This window comes from Cibotium barometz, chromosome 50, assembly GCF_041138505.1.
Source record: "Cibotium barometz isolate CiBa-2024 chromosome 50, ASM4113850v1, whole genome shotgun sequence".
NCBI classification, from domain to species: domain Eukaryota; kingdom Viridiplantae; phylum Streptophyta; class Polypodiopsida; order Cyatheales; family Cibotiaceae; genus Cibotium; species Cibotium barometz.
Window position 1 is genome coordinate 34,799,961 of NC_141095.1, and position 23,775 is coordinate 34,823,735.

The 23,775-nt window shown below is 43.4% G+C and overlaps 1 protein-coding gene across 1 annotated transcript in view; it reads left to right on the plus strand.

Moving 5' to 3' along the window:
• Positions 1-8,265: 8,265 nt before the first annotated feature.
• Positions 8,266-23,775, plus strand: part of LOC147610059 (uncharacterized) — a 37,761-nt gene continuing 22,251 nt past the window's right edge. Inside the window, exons 1-4 of the mRNA XM_086786742.1 lie at positions 8,266-9,076; positions 9,161-9,664; positions 9,767-10,572; positions 10,723-10,801. Of these exons, the coding sequence (XP_086642868.1) occupies positions 8,990-9,076; positions 9,161-9,664; positions 9,767-10,572; positions 10,723-10,801 (1,476 nt within the window). The 5' untranslated portion in view covers positions 8,266-8,989. The remainder of the gene's footprint in view (positions 9,077-9,160; positions 9,665-9,766; positions 10,573-10,722; positions 10,802-23,775) is intronic.

Here is a 23,775-nt window from a genome sequence, read left to right on the forward strand (position 1 = left end):
GTAGGAGTAGAAGAATTGTTGGCTAGCAAACCTCATTCATACGAAGCCCCAAGACCCTCAAGTCTTCAATTCTTACATCAGTAAAACCTTATTAGTAGAGGTGGATGTTAATTACACCTCAAATCATGGGACAAGTTTGCTCAAAGAGAATACATGAACATGCCACACCAAAGTAGGCATGGGTACCTAAAAAGATCGATAACAGAGTATGAGAACTAGAATGCATTGAAAATCATAATGTTCAAAGAGAATACATGAACAGGCCACACCAAAGCACGTGTGGGTGCTTAAAAAGATCAACAAAGGCAAGGCCAAGATGAAGCCGTGGACCAAGAGACAAAGAGAATAACTCTAAAAACAAACCAAAGAACTCCCATCAACCTCTTGTCTACATGAGATTCCCTTAAGATAGATCCCAATAACCCCTACTTCCACTCCAACAGTAGGAGTAGAAGAATTTGGCTAGCAACCCTCGTTCATACGAAGCCCCAAGACCCTTAAGTCTTCAATTCTTACATTGGAAAAAACTCATTGGTAGATGTTGATGTCAATTACACCTCAAATCATGGGATAGGTGAAGCTATTGCTTGCTTATTCACGAATAGCAACACAAAACAGAAGGGAAAGACAAGTGTGTAACCCACCACAATGTCAAGTCATCAGAGGCCAAAATGTGCCAAGGGAATAAGAGTCAAGAGTTGGGTTGTGAAAGGCCAAAAAGAGCCCAAGTGTAAATCCTAAGCACATCACATCTTTAAAGTCAAATCGCTTATGCTAGAGGAGCAAGAATAAGTGTCAAGTTAAGTCACCTATGCGGGATGCGATAGACATAAACATTAGGTCCAAGTCTAAGTCCATTGAGTCATAGAGATTGTTCTACTCATGTACTATTCATGGAAACGTTTTTAGAAAAACCTATTTTTGGATGGAGGACCATTAGTGAGATAATGAAAGGGAAACTTTTCTCTCCTTGGCCTAGTGTACAACCCATCATTAAAGAATTCCATGTTTAATTCTTTCTCGCACTACATGACTATGCCATAAAATTAAATAAGCAACCAGAGTAAAAACCTCGTCTCATCGACCACCCATGGATCCCCACTAAGCATACTTACACAGCATGTTCTATGCATTTAAATATATACCTAGGTGTGCCTATATTACCTACACACAGTCACCTTGGTCAAAGAAGAAAAATGCAAAACAAAAATTTAGTACATTTGAATTTTGGATCAGCCATCTAGAATCCTGATTGCCAATTCCAAATTTTAGATTGCCAAGTCTTACATCATTACCCTTTTTTAGGATCATTGATCTCAATTTTAGATTGTCATAATTCAGATTGTTGATCCCAAAATTATCAAATCCCTAACACTTTTGGATCACTACTCTAATATTTGGATCATCTCATAGACGGATCTCATCAATCGACCCACTTGCCACTTCAACAATCCAATTGAGATTTATATATAATGCAGAATTCAAACTAGGGGAGGTTCATTTCATTGATGATCCAAATTGAGGAAGAGCATACATGCTGCCAAATTTCCTCTAAAATTTCCAAATCACCCTCCACTTGTGCAAGCGCTCATCAGCAAATTACATTGTGCTCCCAACGATTTACATCCACCTTCAGACTACATCAATTTGCATTAGAAATCCAAATCTCTCTTGTGGAGATACAATTACAAATTGGAATTTTGGCATAGCTCCCTCGAATGATGTGGTTGAAGAATGTGCAATACATGCCGAGGATTTTATAGGTCACATATGCTTTGCTGCAAAATTAACATGGGGTCAGCCCCACTACCACCAAAACTCTACCAATTAGTGTAGAAATCTTCAAGCTCCCTCGAATGACGTGGTTGAAGAATGTGCAATACATGCCGAGGATTTTACAGGTCACATATGCTTTGCAAAATTAACATGGGGTCAGCCCCACTACCACCAAATCTCTACCAATTAGTGTAGAAATCTTCAAGCACGTAAATTTAGTATTGTTGCTTTGCCAATTGCATTGCAAGCAGTCTTAGTTGCCAATTGCATTCCATAGGGGCACACTGATCACTACATTGCAGGGTTGAAGACAAGTCTATTAGTCATGTCTATAGCAGGTAGCATTCTTGGGCCTCGTCTCGCAAGACTGGGCAATCTAAAGCTCCAATGACCAAAGAGCTAGTTCCCCCATATATAACATACGAGATTACCATGGACAAGGTGGGATACTTCCGTATAGAGTACTTCCGTATAGAGAAGTTAGAGTAAGTGGGGTGATGTATGCTTAAGTTTCACATAAAGGATGGTCACACTGACAAGAACTATTATGAAATGGCCCCATCATCAGTGGAGTGGCATCACCTAATCATAGATGATGCAGAAGCTAGTCGGCTACCTAGACATCTTTAGAGGGCTACCATGGGTTATGGACGATAGGATAACCAAAGCCTTCCATGTTGATCTAATCTAGGGCCAAGGCACACAAAGAATAATAATTAAACTCACCATGGAGGTAGTACAACCAAATCCTTCTAGGTTGATCCAATCTAGGGCCAAAGTGGACAAAGGGTAATACTTGGACTCACCATGGAGGTAGTACAAAATGCCCTTCGATCCTAGAGTTGGACATGATTAGGTGAAACATAATGCCTCAGAGGTAGAGAGAGTAGCCATGTTTGGCAAGACCAAAATTACAAAGTCCCATTGGATAAATGTGTGACTATAGTATCTCATTAAGCCCGATAAAAGAGAGTACATTCTACATAGAAGCTCATGAATTTTCTCATGAGAGAAGAGAGTACACTTTGCATAGAATTCAATGTAGGAGCTAACATTTGAAAGACTAGGTGTATAGGGTAGGTATAGACTTATTATAATCGCCATTTAGAGTATTGTGCTATCTTGGGACCCTTCAAAAAAACTCATGGAGTTGAAGCTTGCTTGAAGTCCTTCTCTACACACCAATACATCCTCTTACACACATTCTTACAAAGGTACAAATTGACCTTTCCTTGTAAATTATGCAAATTCTTCTTTATGTTCTTATTTTTATAAATGAAGATAGGAAATTCTAGGAAATATTTAAATTAATTAAATTCTTTGTATTTTACCTAGATAGATAATCTTTATGTGAATAATTAACACATAGAGCCTTAGGTTGAGAAATGGACCATGACCCTTGGCTATGACCATAGGAATGGTGTTCTTTTACACCCTAATTAACACATAGAGCCTTAGGTTGAGAAATGGACCATGACCCTTGGCTTTGACCATAGGAATGGTGTTCTTTTACACCCTAAGATAAATTAGGAAATGGATGGAATTACTTGAGCCTATTCCAATGTTGATTTAATTATTGGGGTAGATGCAGGTCTATAGATAAAGGTCTAATCCCTAGCCCTACTAGCAGAGAGAGAAAATTCATGTGCAAAAAACAATCCCTAGCCCTACTAGTAGAGAGAGAAAATTCATGTGCACCAGCCCATGTGTACAAATAATCCCTAAATCAAATCAAAATTTAGGCTAAGCTAATTAGTAGCTTCTGAATGGATTTTTAGAGTAAAGACGATTAGACTTAGCTAGATTAATTAACCGAACCTTAATTAAGGATAGAGAGAGAATGTATATTAATTTTATGTACCATAAAATTAGAATTTAAGCCCTTGAATAGCTTAGTAATTTTGATAATAAATATTTATGAGATTGATTAATAATTTAGCCTAGAATTAAGACTTTAGCTTTAGCTTAGCCCAAATGTGTAATTGTGCAACTAATTAACACATAGAGCCTTAGGTTGAGAAATGGACCATGACCCTTGGCTATGACCATAGGAATGGTGTTCTTTTACACCCTAATATAAATTAGGAAATGGATGGAATTACTTGAGCCTATTCCAATGTTGATTTAATTATTGGGGTAGATGCAGGTCTATAGATAAAGGTCTAATCCCTAGCCCTACTAGCAGAGAGAGAAAATTCATGTGCAAAAACAATCCCTAGCCCTACTAGTAGAGAGAGAAAATTCATGTGCACCAGCCCATGTGTACAAATAATCCCTAAATCAAATCAAAGTTTAGGCTAAGCTAATTAGTAGCTTCTGAATGGATTTTTAGAGTAAAGATGATTAGACTTAGCTAGATTAATTAACCGAACCTTAATTAAGGATAGAGAGAATGTATATTAATTTTATGTACCATAAAATTAGAATTTAAGCCCTTGAATAGCTTAGTAATTTTGATAATAAATATTTATGAGATTGATTAATAATTTAGCCTAGAATTAAGACTTTAGCTTTAGCTTAGCCCAAATGTGTAATTGTGCACAAGTTGCACTTAGTGTAAACTAAGGGTATATTCTACACAAAATTTCAAAATAAATTTCATAGAGGAACATCATAAATTAGATAAATTTATAGGAATTTGATCTCTAGATTATATGAGAATTTCATTATAGGGAATTTAAAAAGAGGTGACCTAGTTGTAGAGAGAGAAAGTTAATTCAAGGTGTAGATTTATTGTAATTCTAGTGAGTATAGATCTTAACCTAAGTTATTTTTCTAAAGAGAAATAAAGAGAAGAGGACCTAGATAAAGCTAACCTTAGGAATTTGTTCTCAAATTGCAAATTCTCTCTCTTTAAAAAGATGGTGAAAGAAGTAATTGATCGTTTAGGCTCTCTATGAAACTGGTCAAAATTGATAAGTGATTTAAATACTAGAAAGTAGGTGGCTGGGTGGACTCAAATTACAAGTGCTTTCTAAAAATCTAGAGACCAAACTTGACAAAAACTTAGGGAAAATGTAGGAATCAGCTTTAGATCATAGAGTCTTTAGCGGAATTAAGGGAGAAACAATCCCTTCATAATCAAGGAATAAGATGTCGTATTAAGCCCAAGAGAGCCACTGATGCCTCCTATTTGTGAGAATTATGAAGTGGACATTTAACTTGGAGGAATCATACCAATTTCTATCGTAAGCTCTATTCCAATCAGCTAGTTGGATTGCCAAATGATAGGATATTGATGTATGGAGGCCCCGAGTGAGTTTGTTGTACCCTTAGACTAGTCTTCCACTGTGGTGTCTCTTTTAGTAGGGGTATGGATTTCATAGAAGTATACATTTCCTTGCTTTTGGTTATGAAATTTTAGATGAAACCCATGTACCCCAGTCAAAAAAACACGTGAAGGCCCAATCAAGAAATACACATTTCCTCACTATTGGTTATATAATTCTAAAAAATTCAAAGAAATTTATTCTTAACTAATTTAACTTAAATAGCATTTAAAGGAATTTAACGAGCTAACATTCCACACTGAGGACGTACATCTGACAAAATGGCAAGAAGTTATGTGAGAAAATACTATGACACTTTCCTATCCAAATGGAAACACATGTATTTATTCCAAGAAACCTGAGTTAGCCAACCATTGAAAGATGCATAATTCTCCAGTAAGCTCATGCATTTATTTCATGAAACATGTTCCAAGAAAAACACGTGTATGCAAACCAAAAACACATGTCATATCCATCAAGTCATGTGATTTTGTTCCAAAGAAACACAACAATTGGGCTCAAGAATAAATCACCTTTCCTTAGGAACCATGTAGTATTCTCTTCATTAAATACGTATTCTTCTTCATCAAAGTATGTAATTTTCTCTAGGAATTTTGTAGTCCCAAAAAACATCAAATCTTGCATTGTTTGCGCGTTGTCCTCCCATAGTATCGAATTACATGTTGTTTGACAAGAAACATGGGTTCTTCTTGTCGATGAATTACATGTTCTTTTTTCTTAGGAAATATCTGAGTTACCTTGTAGAAACATGCATTGTTCTTCAAGAAACACATGTTCATCTAGATAGCTTTAAAGATTCCTCTTGTTGATAAATTTTGGCCCAACACTCAGCAGACTACTTCACTTTTGAATTAAGAAAAAAGAAGAAGCTAAAGCTAGCAAGCCAAGCCCTCGCTTCCAGTTGATAATTTGTTAATGAGGTTGCAAGAAACAACTTGATTTTTTAGAAAAGTTCTTTTCTTTTTGAGAAAACTACATCAAAACGAGTAGAATCCATCCCAAGCACCCTCAAGAGTAAGTTAGCCAGTCAACCCATCCATTGGTGGATAGTTATCTAAGTCACACTTCCTTGGTGTTTGATGACTCCCATTTAGGTTAATAGGCCTCCATTTAGGCCTATTCGTACATGTGGACAGTAAGCCCATTGACACTCCTACTCCAAATTCCCCCAACTGCATCCTAGAGAAGCTTCACTTCTCGACTCCATATGATTTTATCCTAGTATTCAGAATACCATTGCCAATAGGCCCTCTAGTCTTAAGAGGTAGACTCAAAAGCATCAGGATCAGGGGACATGAATGCAAATTTGTTGGGGTAGGAGCAATTCCTCCTCCCTCAACCATAATTGAAATAATAACAATCCGAGCTTATAGTGTGGGTGCTTTTGGATTTTCTAGCTCAATGTTTGGCCTAAGAGAAGGGTTTTCAAGCTTTAACCTGCTACGATCATCCAGCTTGCTTTGGGTCTTGAAGTTCTATAATATCTAGAATGGGAAGGGGAGGAAGTAGAAGGCTTAAGATCGTTAAGCCTTATATCTAGAGGTTTCCATTGTGGATCGAGTCTAGGAGGAGTCTAGGAGTAGGAAGCTCTAAAATAGGGTTTATCCATAAAAGGACCTTACCATCATCATAACAACCCAACCATTCATGGATCACCCATGCATTATTACATTATACACTAGCTATAGGCATACACCACCCCCAACAGCTATACCATGGCACCTTATCCTTACCCTCAACCTCTTGTAATAGCCCTCTTGCAATAGCCATAGGAGGAGAGAAGATCTGCTCAGATTAGCCCATGGAAATAGGGAGGGTGGTTACTACACGAGGATCACAGTAGATACCAATGCCAACACCTAGACCACTAGGGACCACACAGGGATCACACTAGACACACTAGTTCCAACACTTAGACCACCATTGGAAAGAGTAAAACTAATCCACAATTCAAAGATGATGACCAAGTTTGACGGGACTAGTGGCCTTATATCACATATCACATGTGGAGATGCTCAACCAAATTTGCGAGACTTGCAGTTGTATGCGTAACTAAGTTAAGGTGAGTACCTTTCACCTCACAATAATGAAAGGCAAAGCAGGATAGTTGTTTTGTTCGTTGGAACCTGAAGACAAGGGGGATTTCAATACTCTAAAATGTGCTTTCATTTTGAGATACTTCCAAGGAACCTAGAGCCCAATAGAGCATCTTTTACCATATGTGGAGGAGCCTAATTAGACCAACTTTACCATAAAATGTGCTTTCATTTTGAGATACTTCCAAGGAACCTAGAGCCCAATAGAGCATCTTTTACCATATGTGGAGGAGCCTAATTAGACCAACTTTACCATATGTAAAGCAGTTGTTGGAGATTACCTTAACTGTGTGTCCTACCTCCATTGTATGTTGATAAAGACAAGTTTTGAGGTAAGAGGTTGACCAAGAGATTCCTGGAAGGCCTCCAAGACATAACATTACATAACACACTATATGCCAAAGGACATAGGCCCTTGCAATATATGAGAACTAATGGACATAATTTTGATGATAGTTACATGAGAAATCATGCACGCAATATATATGACGATAGAGGCCTCATTTGATGTTGTTCCTTCCAAGTCAAGCTTAAAAGTATAAGAACCCCTGGTAGCACAACTAGTTGACGAGCTCAATGTAAGCAAATGACCCAACAATGGTGTTTGGAGATATAACTTAGGTCAACCCTCTCTCTACTCCAATGATGTGAGTTGGTCTAGTGTCCAACTTGTTCTGTAAATCACACTAGCTCAAAATTACAAGGAGGTATCTACTGGTGCACACATTTGTATGAGAGTTGGTAACCATAACATGATTCGTTAAGAGCTAATGCAAGACAAGTTGAGGGATCAATTTGCAGAGGGATGTGAATCGAGAGTATTGCAGTTTGATGCGATATGCAATTGAGAAGAGCTGGTGAGGCTTGTTCAAGGATGTGAGAGGTTGGACATGGGCTATACGGCCAAATCAGTTGGACATCTCAAGGGCCCATGCCCCCCCTAGCTATAATAAATGCATCTCCTTCGCCCATTGTACCTTTGCAGGCGATCGTGCCTATCGACAATTTGCTTCCATTGCCCAACAGACCCAAGTCTATAACCACCCTCAACAAAAACGTGAAAAGTGTAGGCACCAAAACAACGCCCCACTAGATTTTTCATTATGTCGAAGCAACTCTAAACCTTAAATTTTCGTCATTTTGATCTTAGGTACATAATTTCTTTCCTTGTTCTAAGGTAGGACCGCCATTCCAACCCTTTCCTTTTGATATTTCCCTAGCCTACACTACCTCACGCCCTTCGTGGGCTTCAAGCTTCCATGGCCATGCGTGCCCCTGTCTGAGAAAACACGAAGGGAAGGAATCTGTGTTGGCCCCTGCTGCAGCGCCATCGCCAAGCTCGTATATTTAGTCACCTGTTAATTCACTAGATTAGCCTTAATTGCGGTTTAAATGCCTACTAACACATTTCAACACTTGCTACTTGAGCCATGGCAAGGTGCTGCCCTTGGATTGTGATTAGTGTGGATGAAATTCAGATTAACAAGCTTAATCAGCTTGTAATCACAGTGCGGCCAGTGTTAGCAACCAAAAAATTGTGCTGTCCACGTACTATTACGTACAAAAATCCAGTACTTAAGAGTGGATTAATAATGTTTTAACCCCAGGTTGCATATGCTGGAAATAAAATGCCAAGCGGCATGAGCTGATGATGTGTGCTGGATCCACAGGTCCTTGATGATTAAGGATTAAGCAGGTTTAATGTAATGTTTTCAGTTTTAGGGTTTGCACAGAAGTCTGGCAAATCCCAGCCATGTGGAATGTTGAAAGAGGGGTTTCTGTGCACACATTATACTTGAATTGTGGCCATAGACAAGAACTCAGATCATGGCAGGGCTTCTGCTTCTTTCCAAGGGCGTTTCACTCAAGGGTTGCAAGAAGCTATTTTCAAGAAGCTTTACACATTTCTTGATGGTAGGGACTGCAATATTGTTTTTGAGTCGGCAGTTTGCATCCGCATCGCATCGTGATGTTTTTTTTTTGTTGTTTTGCCTGCAGGAAGTGAGGGAAAGAGGGCAGGTAGAGGTTGTTGGCCAAAGCAGCAAGCTCAGGTTTCTTTATCCAGGAGGAGAAAGCATCTCTGCTGGCCTTATTGAAGATAGCAACTTCCTCCTGTTTACCCCGGCTGGGTTTTCCCATGGAAAAGATTGTCCCCGTCAGCAGCCGACTGTTGCTGAAGTAGCAACTGATTCGTGTACTAACCTACAGCATGTGCGGTTGAGATACACTGACACCTTTGAGGGTAGCTTGGCATCAGGTTTGAACAGGAATGTTCCCCTTCTTGATGGTGCTGATGCACCCTCTGTTGAAAGCAGATGGCGTGCAGGTGTCTTTGAAAGTAGCCACAAAACACAGATTTTATCTTCTGTTGGCGGTTCTTTGATTGGAGCAACCCACACAGCTCTTGTTGACTCGAGGTTTCTCTTGGAGAAATGCCTGGCAGCCATCAATGCAGATCAACTCATGTTTTCTCTTGTGGCCACCTCACAAGTTCATGAACAGGTAGTGCTTTTGCTACATATTGTCTGTGAGCAAGCTTCTGATACAATGGCTCACTAGGGAAAAAGTAAGCTGACAATTAGTTTTTTGGCTTTGCCTTTACAGGTTGTACGCTCTTCTTTTCAATCCTTTGGCATGGTAGACCCAAATCACTTTTTCTTAGTCCAGACACCAATAGCTTCAACTTTGCAATACTGGAACATTTTGTGTCCTTATGTGCCTATGACGGGGCTTCCTGAACCCTCCTCTGATTGCCCGATTCCTGAAAGAGAGATTTCTCAGGAGACGGTTTTGGATAGAGAAGCTTGTCTGGAGAAGATGTTGGAAAAGGAAGATGCACAGGAGACCCTGGTTGATGATGACGGTATCAGGATTGCCAAGGTTTTAAGAGAAGATGGGCTTGAAACCAACATCTTTGACTCTCCATCTAGCTTCAGGGTTTCGATTCCGAAGCATATCATGGAGTCAATGCCATCGGCTCCAAATGACTCTGTAGCGTCTGAGTCTGGAGAAGAGTTCGGTATTCAAGTGAGGATGGTTGCCATGGATAGAGTGGATCTTATAAACTCTTGTATAGAATGGTTACTGCAAGATGGCCCAGGGTCGACGTCTTTCCTTGGTTTGGTCTGCAAATATGGTCCCAACTGTGGCCCTTGTCTGATTCAGCTTTCTCTTCACCAGCGTTGTGTGCTGATCTCGGTTCCGAGCTGGAAGTTTCTGACACCAACACAACATCCGAAAATGCTGAGGAAAATTTTGTCAGATGAAAACATAATCAAAGTTGGGGCCGAGATTCACAAGGATGCTCTTGCTTTGTTTCACTACTTGGGGCTGGTGACCAACAGATGCATCAAAATAACTCATCTTTCCACCGGCCAAAGGCGAAAGAAGGGAGTTCTTTCAATTTTCAGGTTCCATTTTCTCATGGCTCGTCTGCAACAGATTTTAGTCTTTTAACCTACTGATTTCATATGGAGGTAGGAGGAGGGAGGGAGGAACACCTTTTTAAGAGAGTAATGATTTTTGAAAGTTCTGATTATTAGTTTCTATGTTCAACACAGGGATTTATTCAATTGGGGCTGGATGGAAAAGAAGAAAGTTATTGCCAGTGATTGGGGATCATACCTTAATCTTGATCAGGTCAGTTTTTTGTTGTTTGGATATAAAGATAAATTTGCCTGGAGCTGGGCTGCAAACTTATGCTATTCCTTTTTTTAACTAGTGGACTTTTTTGTCCGGACAGTTTTACTGCTCAAAACTTTTGTACTGGCGTCCAGGATTTCCCCCTCTTCACATGCCACCGTTCCAAAAAAACCCTGCGCACCCTGCTTCAAGGGAGGCTTTTGAACTTTCAGATAAACCCCCGAGTCACAGGGATGTGCATTCTGGAGTGTTCACAGTCAGCTCATGATGGGTCTGTTCAGACTGGCCACGGGCATTCCGAGGGTGCCAAACGCTCAACTAGGCTGTCTGGGGCTGTGGGCTCCTTCCCCCAAGGGGAGGCTTTTGAACTTTGTGATAAACCTAGGAGCTACAGGGATGTGCATTCTGAAGTGTTTGCAGCCAACTCATGATGGGCTGTTCAGACTGGCCATGGGCATTTCAAGGGTGCCCAAAACAGCCAAAAACTCAACTGGACAGCCTGGGGCTGTGGCCTGACAACGCTCCCCCCCAACCAAAACCCCCAAAATCCCAACCCAAAAAGGGGAGAAAAACTTACACACCCATTTTTCGGCATTGCAGTCTGGCAGCCCTTGAGCAGACAGAAACACAGCCCTCTTGACTTTCATTTGCAGCCCAATAAGCCTTGGTAAGACCTCTTTCCTCTTGTAATCGTGTTGCCCCCAGGTTAGTCAACCCTGTGATCAAGCATTAACAAAGAGGAGAAACACATAAAGACTCGGACATCTGGCTCACCGTCCAACCTTAGAGCCATTCAGGCTCACCTCTGAGCACAGGGGGATAGTAGCATCAAAGACATAGCTCCACGTGCAAAGTCCCTAGTGTCCCATACCACCAGAACACACCCATCAGATGTAAGCACAGAGTAGTCTCAGGGCCTTGAGTCCAGGTCTGAGGAGCTCTCTCTGAAACTAACTCATAAAGTCACTTATATAGGTCTCCTATAAACTAGGAGCCAAATATAAACTAGGAGCCAAATATAACACGTCTCATAATAGCTACTGACCCCCACTTAAGATGCCTTACCCAGAGGCTATGGTTAACCTAACTTGAAGGTCTTAACCCTAGTTAGCCTTGGGACGTAACATACTTCTCCCCTTAAGAACCATTGATGTCCTCAGCAATAACAATAAATCTAGGGAAGTGACTCTTTAGACTACGCACTGACTCCCATGTGGCCTCGACCTTAGACCGTCCTTTCCATTTGATCAAGGACTCTGAATAGATGGTATGTTGAGACCGTCTACTACATTGATCTAGAACCAGCTCGGGTTCCATTGGAATATAGTGGCCGGACAAAAGGTAACATGTGTGGACAACCCCAAGTGTGAAGGGGGACCAAGGGATAAATATTTTAAGGTTTATAACCTTGGGTGGCCCCTAGGCATAAGTTTTAATAAACTTTATGGGCCCTATGATAAGTATGGGGAGAGGGGGCTACTCCACTTTTAGAGTACACGCGCCTCTCTCTATTCTCTCTCTAGCTTTTTGGGGAAAAAAAACGTGAGGTTGGCTGGAGTGCTGATTTGCAGTCTTGGGAGTTTCTGAAAAAGAAATGCATACAAACAGGCTGCAGGCTGCATCTCTTTCTTATCTCTTGCTTTTGGAAAAAAGAGGGCAGTCGGGCAGAAGCTAGCATGCATGGAGTCTTCTTCTCTCTTGGTCGACTGCAGAACTACGCTGAGGCTCTTTAATCCTTGATGAGGCTGGTGGGCAGCGCTGATTACAGGCCTGGAAACACATCTACAGGACTCAGCGCATCTGGCTACACCTCTCTTTTTGGAAGAAACTGTGTATGGGCTGCGCTACCTTGACTGGCTGCTGTACTACAGAAGATACAGGCGACTGGTTTCATGGGGGAGAAGTCACAGGCTGGCTGCTGTGCTGTACTACATAACAGAGACACAGGCCTCTTTTCTTCTCTCTCTCTCTCCCTTTGGCTCTTGGAGAACTGGACGGCTGCTGAACTTCAGAACGTACAGGTGCCAGCAGGTTCTTTCTTTCTCTCTCCTTTGCTCTTGGCAAGAAGATGGTTGTCAATTGGGAAGTGGGAATTGTGAGAACGGAACACAAGGCTGGACAGCAGGTTCTCTCACAAGTTTTCTCTCTCCCGGCTGCAAGACAAGAGGATAGGATAGTTCGGGGCTTTTCCTCCAGTCTTTTCTTCCTTGTGGAAACTGACATCAAGACTGTAAGTTTCTCTTTCTTTGTGAGCAAGTGGGACTGCAGGTGATGTCATATGAAGTCTCTCTTTTCACTGGCTCAAGACTGCTCTAGAGTGGTTCTCTCTAGCCCTTTGTGAGAGGAAGGGTTTGGCAGTTCAGAGGGTGGAAACAAGACCAGATTATGGGCTGTTTTGGATGAGTTTGTGGACTGGTTTTCATGGCTATGTGCATGGTTCAGTCAGATGCATATTCAAGGCCTCATGGATGAACAGAGTTAGCAGACTAGAGGTGATAACAATGTGGTGTTCTTGGGATACAAGGCTGTGTAACCTCTATGCTAAGAGGTCCTGAGGATTGGCAGATTAGACTTGCAGACATACGAGCCATGGATGGCCATGTTGTAATCATCTAAATCTTTCCATTGAAATTGAATAAAGAAATACCGAAAGGGGTGCCAAGCTTTGGGGCCAACAACTGTCATTCTCCTTTTTGTTTTGGAGCACTCTAGCTTGTGTTTATTTGATTAATTGTCTGGACTACAATTGGATTGGGTGACTGCTATTCTACCGCACTTTGGTTTCTACTAGAGGCCGGCTTCAAGGTTCCTTTGCCGGGGAACATCATCAACTTTCTTAAGGGGGTGAGCTCGTGGTCGTCTCGAGGAAAGCCTTTGCTGAAAATTTCAGCAAGAATGTATGGGGACATGCAACCCGGAATGCAAGGAAACATGTATGGGGGCATGCAGCCTGGTATGCATAGTGGTATGTTTGGAAACATGGGGAGATCAGTAGGAATGCATGGTATGCCAGGTGTGGGAACCGGCAATGTTGACCCTATAATGGGGATGAATGCATGGTATGCCGGGTGTGGGAACTGGCAATGTTGACCCTATAATGGGCATGAATGCAGGGGGTAGCTGTAACACGCGGAAGCTCTGGGAGTCTTCTTTCAGCCCTAAACACTCTTGGAAACCACCTGATGCAAAACGCAGATATAGAGAGAGAGTAGAGAGAGAGAGAGATATGTGCTGGAAATTCAGTATATTCATATGGTACAAAAAGGTACCCTAATCTACAGCCATAGGCTGCCTTACATAAAAGGTGGTAAACACCAAAACAGTCCTACTATTGTGACCCACTCCCTAGTGGAGTGAGTGATCTTGACTATGAGCAAACATGCCTATTTATAGGCCCTTGAACTCTTGGAGTGCTGGCCGACTGTTGGTCGGCTAGCCGACTGGTCCATAAATCACATGTATTGATGCGCCTGCAGCCGCCTTCCCTCTGGTATAGCCGACAGTCCTTTGGTTCAGCTGACAGACCCCTTCCATGCAGCCGACAACATCCTTCACGTCCTTCTCCTAGTCCACACTAGCCCAAACAGCAATTTATGCTCCAAATTCCTGGTTTCTAGTCATCTTTTATGGCTGCCCCTTCTGGATTAGCTTCTAGACATGTCCATGGGCAAACTTGCACATGACATCCCCCTCTGCTAAACTTGATGACGGGATTCCAACCTGTTCTTGGATGACTGTCATCATCCCATTCTATTCCCGAAGTCCCTCTGTCATCCATCCATCTCTGGCAACCCTTTTCTCTGAAAACCTGGCCCGGTCTCCAAAACCACTCTGACTCTGAATAATATCTATGCATCTGGTCCATCCAATCCCCAATCTGTTCCTGCCCTGACTCTGAACACTGTCTTGGTCTTCATTCCTGAGAAATGAGTCTGGCACTCTCACTCCACCCCTTGGAGGATAATCCTCCCTTGGGACCGTTGCCCGAGAACCTATCTGGCTCACAGGACTGCCATCCCCTCTGGCTTTGTGGAACACCACCACCTCCTCGGAGCTCTTCCCGATCTTGTGTTCCTTGCCTTGGGCTTCGTACCTGTGTACTTTCCTGTACCTTGGACCTGTACACCATCATATGGGATTGAATCAGTGTTTAGCTTTGCTGAGCCTGATGCTCTGATACCAATGTAACACGCGGAAGCTCTGGGAGTCTTCTTTCAATCCTAAACACTCTTGGAAACCACCTGATGCAAAACGCAGATATAGAGAGAGAGTAGAGAGAGAGAGATGTGCTGGAAATTCAGTATATTCATAGTACAAAAAGGTACCCTAATCTACAGCCATAGGCTGCCTTACATAAAAGGTGGTAAACACCAAAACAGTCCTACTATTGTGACCCACTCCCTAGTGGAGTGAGTGATCTTGACTATGAGCAAACATGCCTATTTATAGGCCCTTGAACTCTTGGAGTGCTGGCCGACTGTTGGTCGGCCAGCCGATTGGTCCATAAATCACATGTATTGATGCGCCTGCAGCCGCCTTCCCTCTGGTATAGCCGACAGTCCTTTGGTTCAGCTGACAGACCCCTTCCATGCAGCCGACAACATCCTTCACGTCCTTCTCCTAGTCCACACTAGCCCAAACAGCAATTTATGCTCCAAATTCCTGGTTTCTAGTCATCTTTTATGGCTGCCCCTTCTGGATTAGCTTCTAGACATGTCCATGGGCAAACTTGCACATGACAGTAGCAATCTTGTGAGGTCACTTCCTTACGATAATCTAACACCTATGGGTAAGGCGAAGGATTATAAGGATGGGGGAGCTGCAGTAAAATTTGACACATTCAGTGGGACCAAAGATAAGCTACAGGCACTTATCTTTTTACAGCAGTTTGATGTTGCTTTTTCTGGTGGAAATTACACGGAATCCTCGAAGGTGAGAAAAGCCGTGACTTTTTTGAACGGTAATGCATTGCAGTGGTGGTCCACTCTTCTTTTGCAAGGCATAGCACCATCTACTTGGGTACAGTTTAAACAGGTGTTCTCTTGCGTGTGGCTGACATCTATATTTGAGGTAGATGTAATGACAGCATGGCATAAGTTGGATGCATCGAAATGTGAGAATCTTGAGGATTATAATAAGAAGTTTTGGGAAGCTTTACTCTGAGTTACTTCTTATTGTGCAGTGCCATTATCTGAGCAGGTTGAGAAGTATTGTTGTGGGCTGCCCAAGGAAGTGCGTGACTATTGCATAAAGACTCGAGTAACGAATATGTCGCAGATGATAGAGAATGCCATGATGGCAAATGCGTTACTCACTGGAGTCTCATCTGGATTTAAGGGTAGCAAAAGCACAAGCAAGAAAACTGAAAAGTCAGGGCATGCTTCACGTGATGCAAAAGGGTCTACAGAGAAGCGGTATAAGAAGTTACCAATGCCCAAGAGAACTCCCGAGAAGAGAGAGGCTTTGATGGATGCTAAGAAATGCTTTTTCTATACTGAGGAGGGACATATGTCTCTCAATTGTCCCAAGCGTAAGTCCCAAAAGGACTCTGGTAAAGGGGAGCCCAAGTCTAAGAAAGCAAAGCCTTCTGCAGGGTTAGTTCGTGATCTTGTTGGGGAACAGCCAGGTGGTGAGGAGACTAAGTTGTGCAGGGCATGGGGCAAAGTTAGAGATCAGAATACTTTGATTTTCTTTGACACAAGTGCTAGAGCCAACTTTATCTCACCAGATTTGGCTGGCAGGTTGGGGATCTGTGCAGAGGAGATGGGGCCTTTGTATGAGGCTAATATGGCTTGTCCTGGGTATGCAGAACCCGTTACCCCTACTATTGGGAAGCTGAGGCTTCATGTGCAGGGTTATGTGGACAGTGAGGATTTCTTTATCATGCCACTTGATGGGTGTGACGTTTTGTTGGGTATGCCATGGTGCCATAGAGTACATGCGGTGGTGGATACGTATAACAGGAAGATTATTTTGACTCATAGAGGGAAAGAGCATATTTTGGATGTAAAGCTTAAAAGAGAATCTCTTCCTATTGTATCGGCTTCGGCCATTTCATCAGTAATGAAAAAGCATCCTTCCGCGTACTTGGTTTTTGTAAAGGATGCAAAAGATGAGGAGTCTAATTCTAATTTGTCTTTGTTAGATAAAGACAAGACTGATTTTCTACGTGAGTACAAGGATTGTTTTTCCGAGTCATTGCCAGGAGAACTTCCTCGGGAAAGGCCAGAAGATCATGCTATTGATCTTATTCCGGGGAGTACCCCACCAACAGATGCTGAAGAAGAAAACGCAGCCAAAACACTTCAAAACCTGCCTCTGAAGAGCAAAACACAGCCTGTAGGGCTAGCCACAGCAACCAGAAGAGGGCTGGACCAGAAACGCAGCAAGGTACTGAAATGCAGCTACTGTATGGGACTAATCTGCAGCCGGAGAAGTGATGGAAGCAAAATGCATAGCAAAGTGGGCAGATTTGCAGAGTTTGGAACAGCTTGGACCTAAGCGTATGATACTCTCACATGCACTCTGCACTCAGTGCATGGTGACAAGATGGCTCATCATCAGAAGTGCAGCAGTTGTACAGTTTTAGAACCCAATAGGATGATATTTGTCGTACGCCGTGACCCCATTGTACATCCTCAGTCCAAGATAAGTCAGGCACGAGCTACGTAGGTCATTCCTCAGCCTTAGTGGGTCAGTCAGTCAGTCAAGTCCCTTAACCCACTTGGAGAGAATCATTCATGCATGTAGAGTCAGTAGAAGCCTTAGGGTTTGCATCAGAAAGCACTCTGCATCTTGCATAATATGCATACATATGCCTGTGCATCATTTAGAACATCCCCAAAGCCTTAGGGAATTTACTGGGATTTATCTGGTATTTTTCTCATATTTATTAGTATTTATTTATCATTATTTGCATTATTGGGCATTTATAAATATTAACTTTATTAAATGACCAACCTCCAGTTAGTATAAATAGGCTTGCCTAGAGCCTCTTTTCCTCATTCAGTCTTCATTGTGCTAAGAGCTCTCCTCTCTCTTGCTTTCAGCCCAAGACTAATCCAACCCTAGAGCCCATAAGCTTGCTTCTCTAGCCCTTGAGAAACCCTAGCTTCATTCAGCCCTAGGTGCTTGCATTCAGCCCTGAATTCAGCACTCAGTTCAGGCCTAGATTCAGCATACCCTTCACCCTCAGTTCAACGCCAGAAACCAGCAGTTTGCAGCCTGCATATACCTGCGTTTTCTGATCCAGCAATACAGTAGGCTGCGTTTCTGTCCCAGCCGTACAGCAGCAGCTCCTGCAGTCCCTGATTCACATGCGTTTCAGTCCACAGCATCCTCCACACCTCAGCGTTTCTGTCCACAGCAGATTCCAGCCCTGAAGCAACAGTCTACAGCAGTTTCCAGCCCTGAAACTGTTGTTTGCATCAGTGTCCAGCCTTCTATGCATCATCAACACATTTAGCAGTCATCTGGTGAAGGTAACACAGCATTCATATGTGTTTTCAGCATTCTAACAATGTGTAGAACAGTCCACCTTCTTCTTCTTTGAGCCTCAGGTGTGCAGCCCTTCCTCATGCCCTTGGGAGGAGTGCATAGGCTCGAGATCAAGTCATTGAGGTGTTTCTACAGCAGTGTACAGATCAGCCGCTCTCCGATCCTCCGAGATCTTGCGTTTGGCTTATCTACAGTCCAAAGTCATTCTCTCTAAAGTAATAAAACAAATACTATCTCGTTATCGGGATAGGGGGCCCTTCAGTGGGTAATTCGGGACCCAATCTGGTGTACAGTTCTCATATCTCTCTCTCTCTCATCTCTTTAAAGTTTGAAGTAAATGAAATGGATTGCTAAACTCACGAAACTCAGGATACAGAAGACGGTGTGAGCATATTGTGTGACAGGATCAACCAATACAAAGTCCTCCGCTGCATATCACATTGGTATCAGGTTCAGATAGTCCACACACACCGTATCCTAGCGTGGGGGCATCCTCGGATGGTTAGATTGCGTTCCGGCACGACCACCGACTTCAGCATCATGTCTACAGGAGAGAGTACTCATCAGCCGGAAGACGTCTCCCCCGAAGGAGACCTTGTTCTTCCGCCTACAGCAGACACCATAGCTCTTCTTAGAGCTCAGAACCAGCTGCTCATGGAGCGTCTCCAACTCTTGGAGGCAGCAACAGCACGTCCTTCTACACCTCCAGCAGCACCCGACTACATCTCCCTCTTCTTTCAGATGGAACAACAAAGGAGAGAGGACGAGGCCCGAAGGCGAAGAGAAAAAGAAGAAAGACGGGACTATGAGGAAGCCCAATGCAGGATCGACGAAGACCGGCGTCAGGCTGAACTCGCCGCTCGGGAACACCAACGTTAGCTTGATCGAGAACGTATGTTACTCGAACACCAACGGGAAAAGGAGGCCATACACCTGAGGTATCAGCAGCTCTCCTCAGTCTCCCCAGTCATAGGTGTCACCAGCCAGCATCCCGCAGCAGCAACCACCATCATTCGCAGTCAACCGAATTTCAGCAAGTATGATGGTAAGTGTGACCATTCTTTAGTTAATCAATTTGTTCATCAGTTTAATGCTCATTTTCCATTAGCTAAGATCACAGACCCACAAGACAAAGTCCACTTAGCGGCTCCCCATCTCACTGGTGAGGCAGTCACTTGGTGGCAGCATTGGTCTAGTATTCATACTGACCAGGCCACAGGTGTCACAGCCTTTGACTGGGACATCTTTGTCCATGACCTGAAGACGAGATTTCTCCCGCCCCAGTACATGACCGGTCTGAGAGACGAGTTCTATGGACTCAGACAGAACGGATCCCCAGTGCTTCAGTTTTCCGGTAAGGTTATTACTTTAGCACAGCAGTTAGGGTTATTTGAGCAGGCCAAGATGGAGCAATTCATTCGTGGATTGGACTCCAACATTCGGTTCACAGTTCGTAACTTTGAACCAAGTACATATAACCGGGCTCTGACTCTCGCTCAGAATGAAGAAATGAAGCTCAACGGGGGCAAGCCCAAGCAGACATCTCAGTCCAGTACCCAAGCAGACATCTCAGTCCAGTACCCAACCCCAGCAGCAGCAATCAGCTGCACAGACAGGGAAAGGTAACGCATCTTCTAAAGATGCTAAGAAGGACAGCAGTAATAGCTCCAGTTCAGGGGGTAAGAAGGATAAAGAACCTAAGAAAACCCCTGATGAAAAGGCTAAAGCAGGCATTACTGGAGGTTATCTTCCTCCAGAGGAGCAAAAGAAGTACCAGTCAGAAAATAGATGTTTTTTCTGTCATATTATAGGGCATGGTAAGAAGGATTGCCACAAATGGCAAGCGGCACAAGCTGCCAAAGCTCCTTCTACCACAGTTGCCACAGCCTCCCCAGCTCCTCCAGCCCCGCCTACTACCTCAAATGCAGTTCAACTTTTACCTTCCATGCATCCTATACCATCCGTGGTATTTGATGCTAAGCAGGAGGGTGAGAGCGATGCTGCTCAGAAGAGCCTCATCCGAGCTTATGGCTCTGCCCAGGGTCGACAGTTTGTAGTCCTTTTCGATATGGATAGTTCTGAAGACGCCATCTCTCCCTCGTTGGCTAATAAATTGAACTGCACATTAGTCCCATATCATCTGGATGTGGACGGGTTTACACCTGGTCTTCGCACCCACATTTCCAAGAAGGCACAGCAGTTTGCCTTTGAAGTTCAGAAGGCCTCATTTCAACGAGATTTCATCGTCTCCCCTCTATTAGGGTGTGACATGATCTTAGGAATTCAGTGGTTCCGTCAGTATGAGCCTATTCCCAATTGGGCACAGGACACTTTTACTATTTGTAAAGGTTTTCTTGAGCCTGTCATGATTCGGGGGGATAGAAGCATTCTTGGCATCCCATTGATTTCGCATCTCCAGGCCCGACGAGCTATCCGCAAGGGAGCAGAAGGAGCACTCCTTTATGTTCGTGCTCAAACAGCCCCTCCCTTATTAGTAGCATCCATTACATCTTCAGTCCCTCAGTTAGCAGACCTCCTATCCAGACACCAGGACATTATGCTTAGGGACGATCTCCCATCCATTCTCCCACCCTCTCGCCTTGAGGACCATCACATTGATTTGGTCCCTGGATCAGATCCTCCTTGCAGGTTTCCCTATCGTCTTTCCAAGACTTTAGAGGGCGAGTTGGAAAAGCAGTTATCTGAGCTTCTCCGAGCCGGATTCATTCAGCCTTCTTCCTCCCCATTTGCTGCACCTATCCTATTTGTCCAAAAGAAGGACAAGTCTGCACGCCTTTGTGTAGACTACAGGGCATTAAACAAACTCACTATCAAGAATAAGTTTCCTATGCCTAGGATAGAGTACATTTTGGAGCGTTTAGACGGTGCTAAGTTTTTCACTAAGATCGACCTCAAGAGTGGTTACCATCAGGTCCGCATTTTTGAAGCTGACATTCCAAAAACAGCTTTCAGGATAGAGTGTGGTCACTACGAGTTCGTAGTCATGCCTTTTGGGCTTACAAATGCACCCGCAACGGTCAATAAGATGATGTCTAGGATTTTCGCAGTCCACATTGGGAAGTGTGTCTTCATATTCCTTGATGACATACTAGTCTTCTCAGCCACTGCGGAGAAGCATGAGAAAGATGTGGAGAAAGTCTTGCAACTTTTGCGAGATAATCAGCTCTACATAAACGCCAAAAAGTCTATCTTTGGTGTTAAGGAAGTTCAGTATTTGGGCTACATCATTGGTTCCGATGGGATTAGACTGGACCCATCAAAGGTTCAGGAGATCTTAGATTGGGACATTCCTAAGACCGCCCAAGAAATCCGTTCATTCGTAGGTCTTTGTCAGGTCTATAGCACACATGTCCATCAGTTTTCCAACCTTGCAGCACCTCTTACCGACTTGCTCAAGGGGGTGAAGACTCGCAAGCAGAAAGTCTCAGTTACAGGTAAGGCACTTGATGCATTCCGTGCACTCCAGAAAGCTACCTCAGAAGCACCTGTATTAAAGTTAGCATCATGGGACGAACCTTTCGAGGTCATCACCGATGCCAGCAATGTAGCCATAGGTGCAGTCCTCCAGCAGGACAATAGACCCGTGGCATATTACAGCAGAAAGTTGGATGTCGCCGAAAAGAATTATTTGGTATATGACAAAGAGCTTTTGGGTGTGATCACAGCGCTCAAACATTGGAAGCCTTTTCTTTATGGACAGGCTTTCATAGTGAAAACAGACCACCAAGCACTTAAGTGGCTTCAGACTATGCCAAGTGCCCAGTGGAGTGATCGACAGGCCAGGTGGAGTCAAATCTTCCAACAGTTTGGAGGTATGATTGAATACATCCCTGGTAAGCATAACCCAGTAGCAGATGCTCTCAGTCGAAAGTCCAGCATCCAGGCAGTCCAAGAAGCTACCATTCTCGAAATCACGGGGAAGGACTTGGATAGTATGAAAGACCAATATGTCGACTCCCCTGAGTTTGGTACTCAGTATAGTTTGGCCCTCACTTCTGAGCCTGGCCACTATTCAGTACAGAACGGTTGGTTGTTCTACAAGAACTGTCTCTGTGTTACTCGGGAAAAGCGTTCCGCTCTTCTCCACGATGCCCAAGACTCCTTAGTTGGAGGACATAGGGGTATCAACAGTACCCTCGAGAAATTAGAACGGTCCTTTTATTGGCCAAAGATGAGGCGTGATATCTATGCACATGTACAAGCCTGTAAGATTTGTCAAAAAGTCAAGGTTCCCCATACAAAGAAAGCAGGTTTACTTCAACCTTTGCCTATCCCCGAGATGGACCTTTCATCGACATATCTATGGACTTTGTAGGGCCTCTACCAGCATCCACTGGATCTCGTAACACTCAGTGTTTTACCATTGTGGATCGCTTTAGTAAGTTCTGCATGCTCATCCCATGCAAGTATACGGCCACAGCCGAGGACGTAGCCCGTCTGTTTCTCAAGCATTGGTATCCAATTTGTGGTTTGCCTAGCACCATAACATCAGACAGAGATTCCAAGTTTACCTCGCATTTCTGGAGGGCATTATTTGAAAACTTTGGAACTAAGTTGCAGTTATCTAGTGCATTCCATCCCCAGACAGATGGCCAGACAGAAATTTATAATCAGTTGGCCTTCGATGTCCTCAAGTCATATTGTCATGACCAGCAGTCCAAATGGGAGCACTATCTTCCATTGGTCCAAGCTATATTGAACGACACTCATTCATCCAGTGTCGGACGGACTCCATATAAAGCAGCCTTTGGTCGCCGTTTTTCTTCTCTTTTGACGAGAATGGTGTCTCCATCTTTAGAGGCTAATAAAACCACGGAAGCATTTTTCGAGATCATTGAGTCAGTCAAAGACCGCTTGACCAAAGCTCAGGAAGCATATAGCAGATAGGCAAATAAATCTAGACGAGATGTCCACTTCAAGGAAGGGGATTGGGTCTATTTGCGTATCATGAAACAAAGATTGAAACAAGTGGGCAAACGTTGTCCCAAGCTTTCATTCCGTAGTTTTGGCCCTTTTCCAATAGTTAAGAAGATAAGTGATGTCTCAATGAAGTTAAAGTTGCCTGCCAGTTGGACAATGCATGATGTTTTCCATGTTTCTTGGCTAAAACCATATGTTGGTCCAGAAGTGTTTGATGTTTCAGATGAACAGCAGCCAGACGTGGTAGACGAGGCAGAAGCTATTGAGCCTGAGCAGATCCTTCTTCATCGATGGAAGCATGGTTTCGGTCGACGGATTCGTCAGTTCTATACGAAGTTCCGAGATCGAGACACCCACGAAGCCGTATGGCTCGACGAAGAGTTCTTCCAGGAGTACCCCCAGTTATTGGCGGACTACTTGGAAGCCATGAACCTGCCGCCAAGCTAATCAGGAGGGAATGTCACATGCACTCTGCACTCAGTGCATGGTGACAAGATGGCTCATCATCAGAAGTGCAACAGTTGTACAGTTTT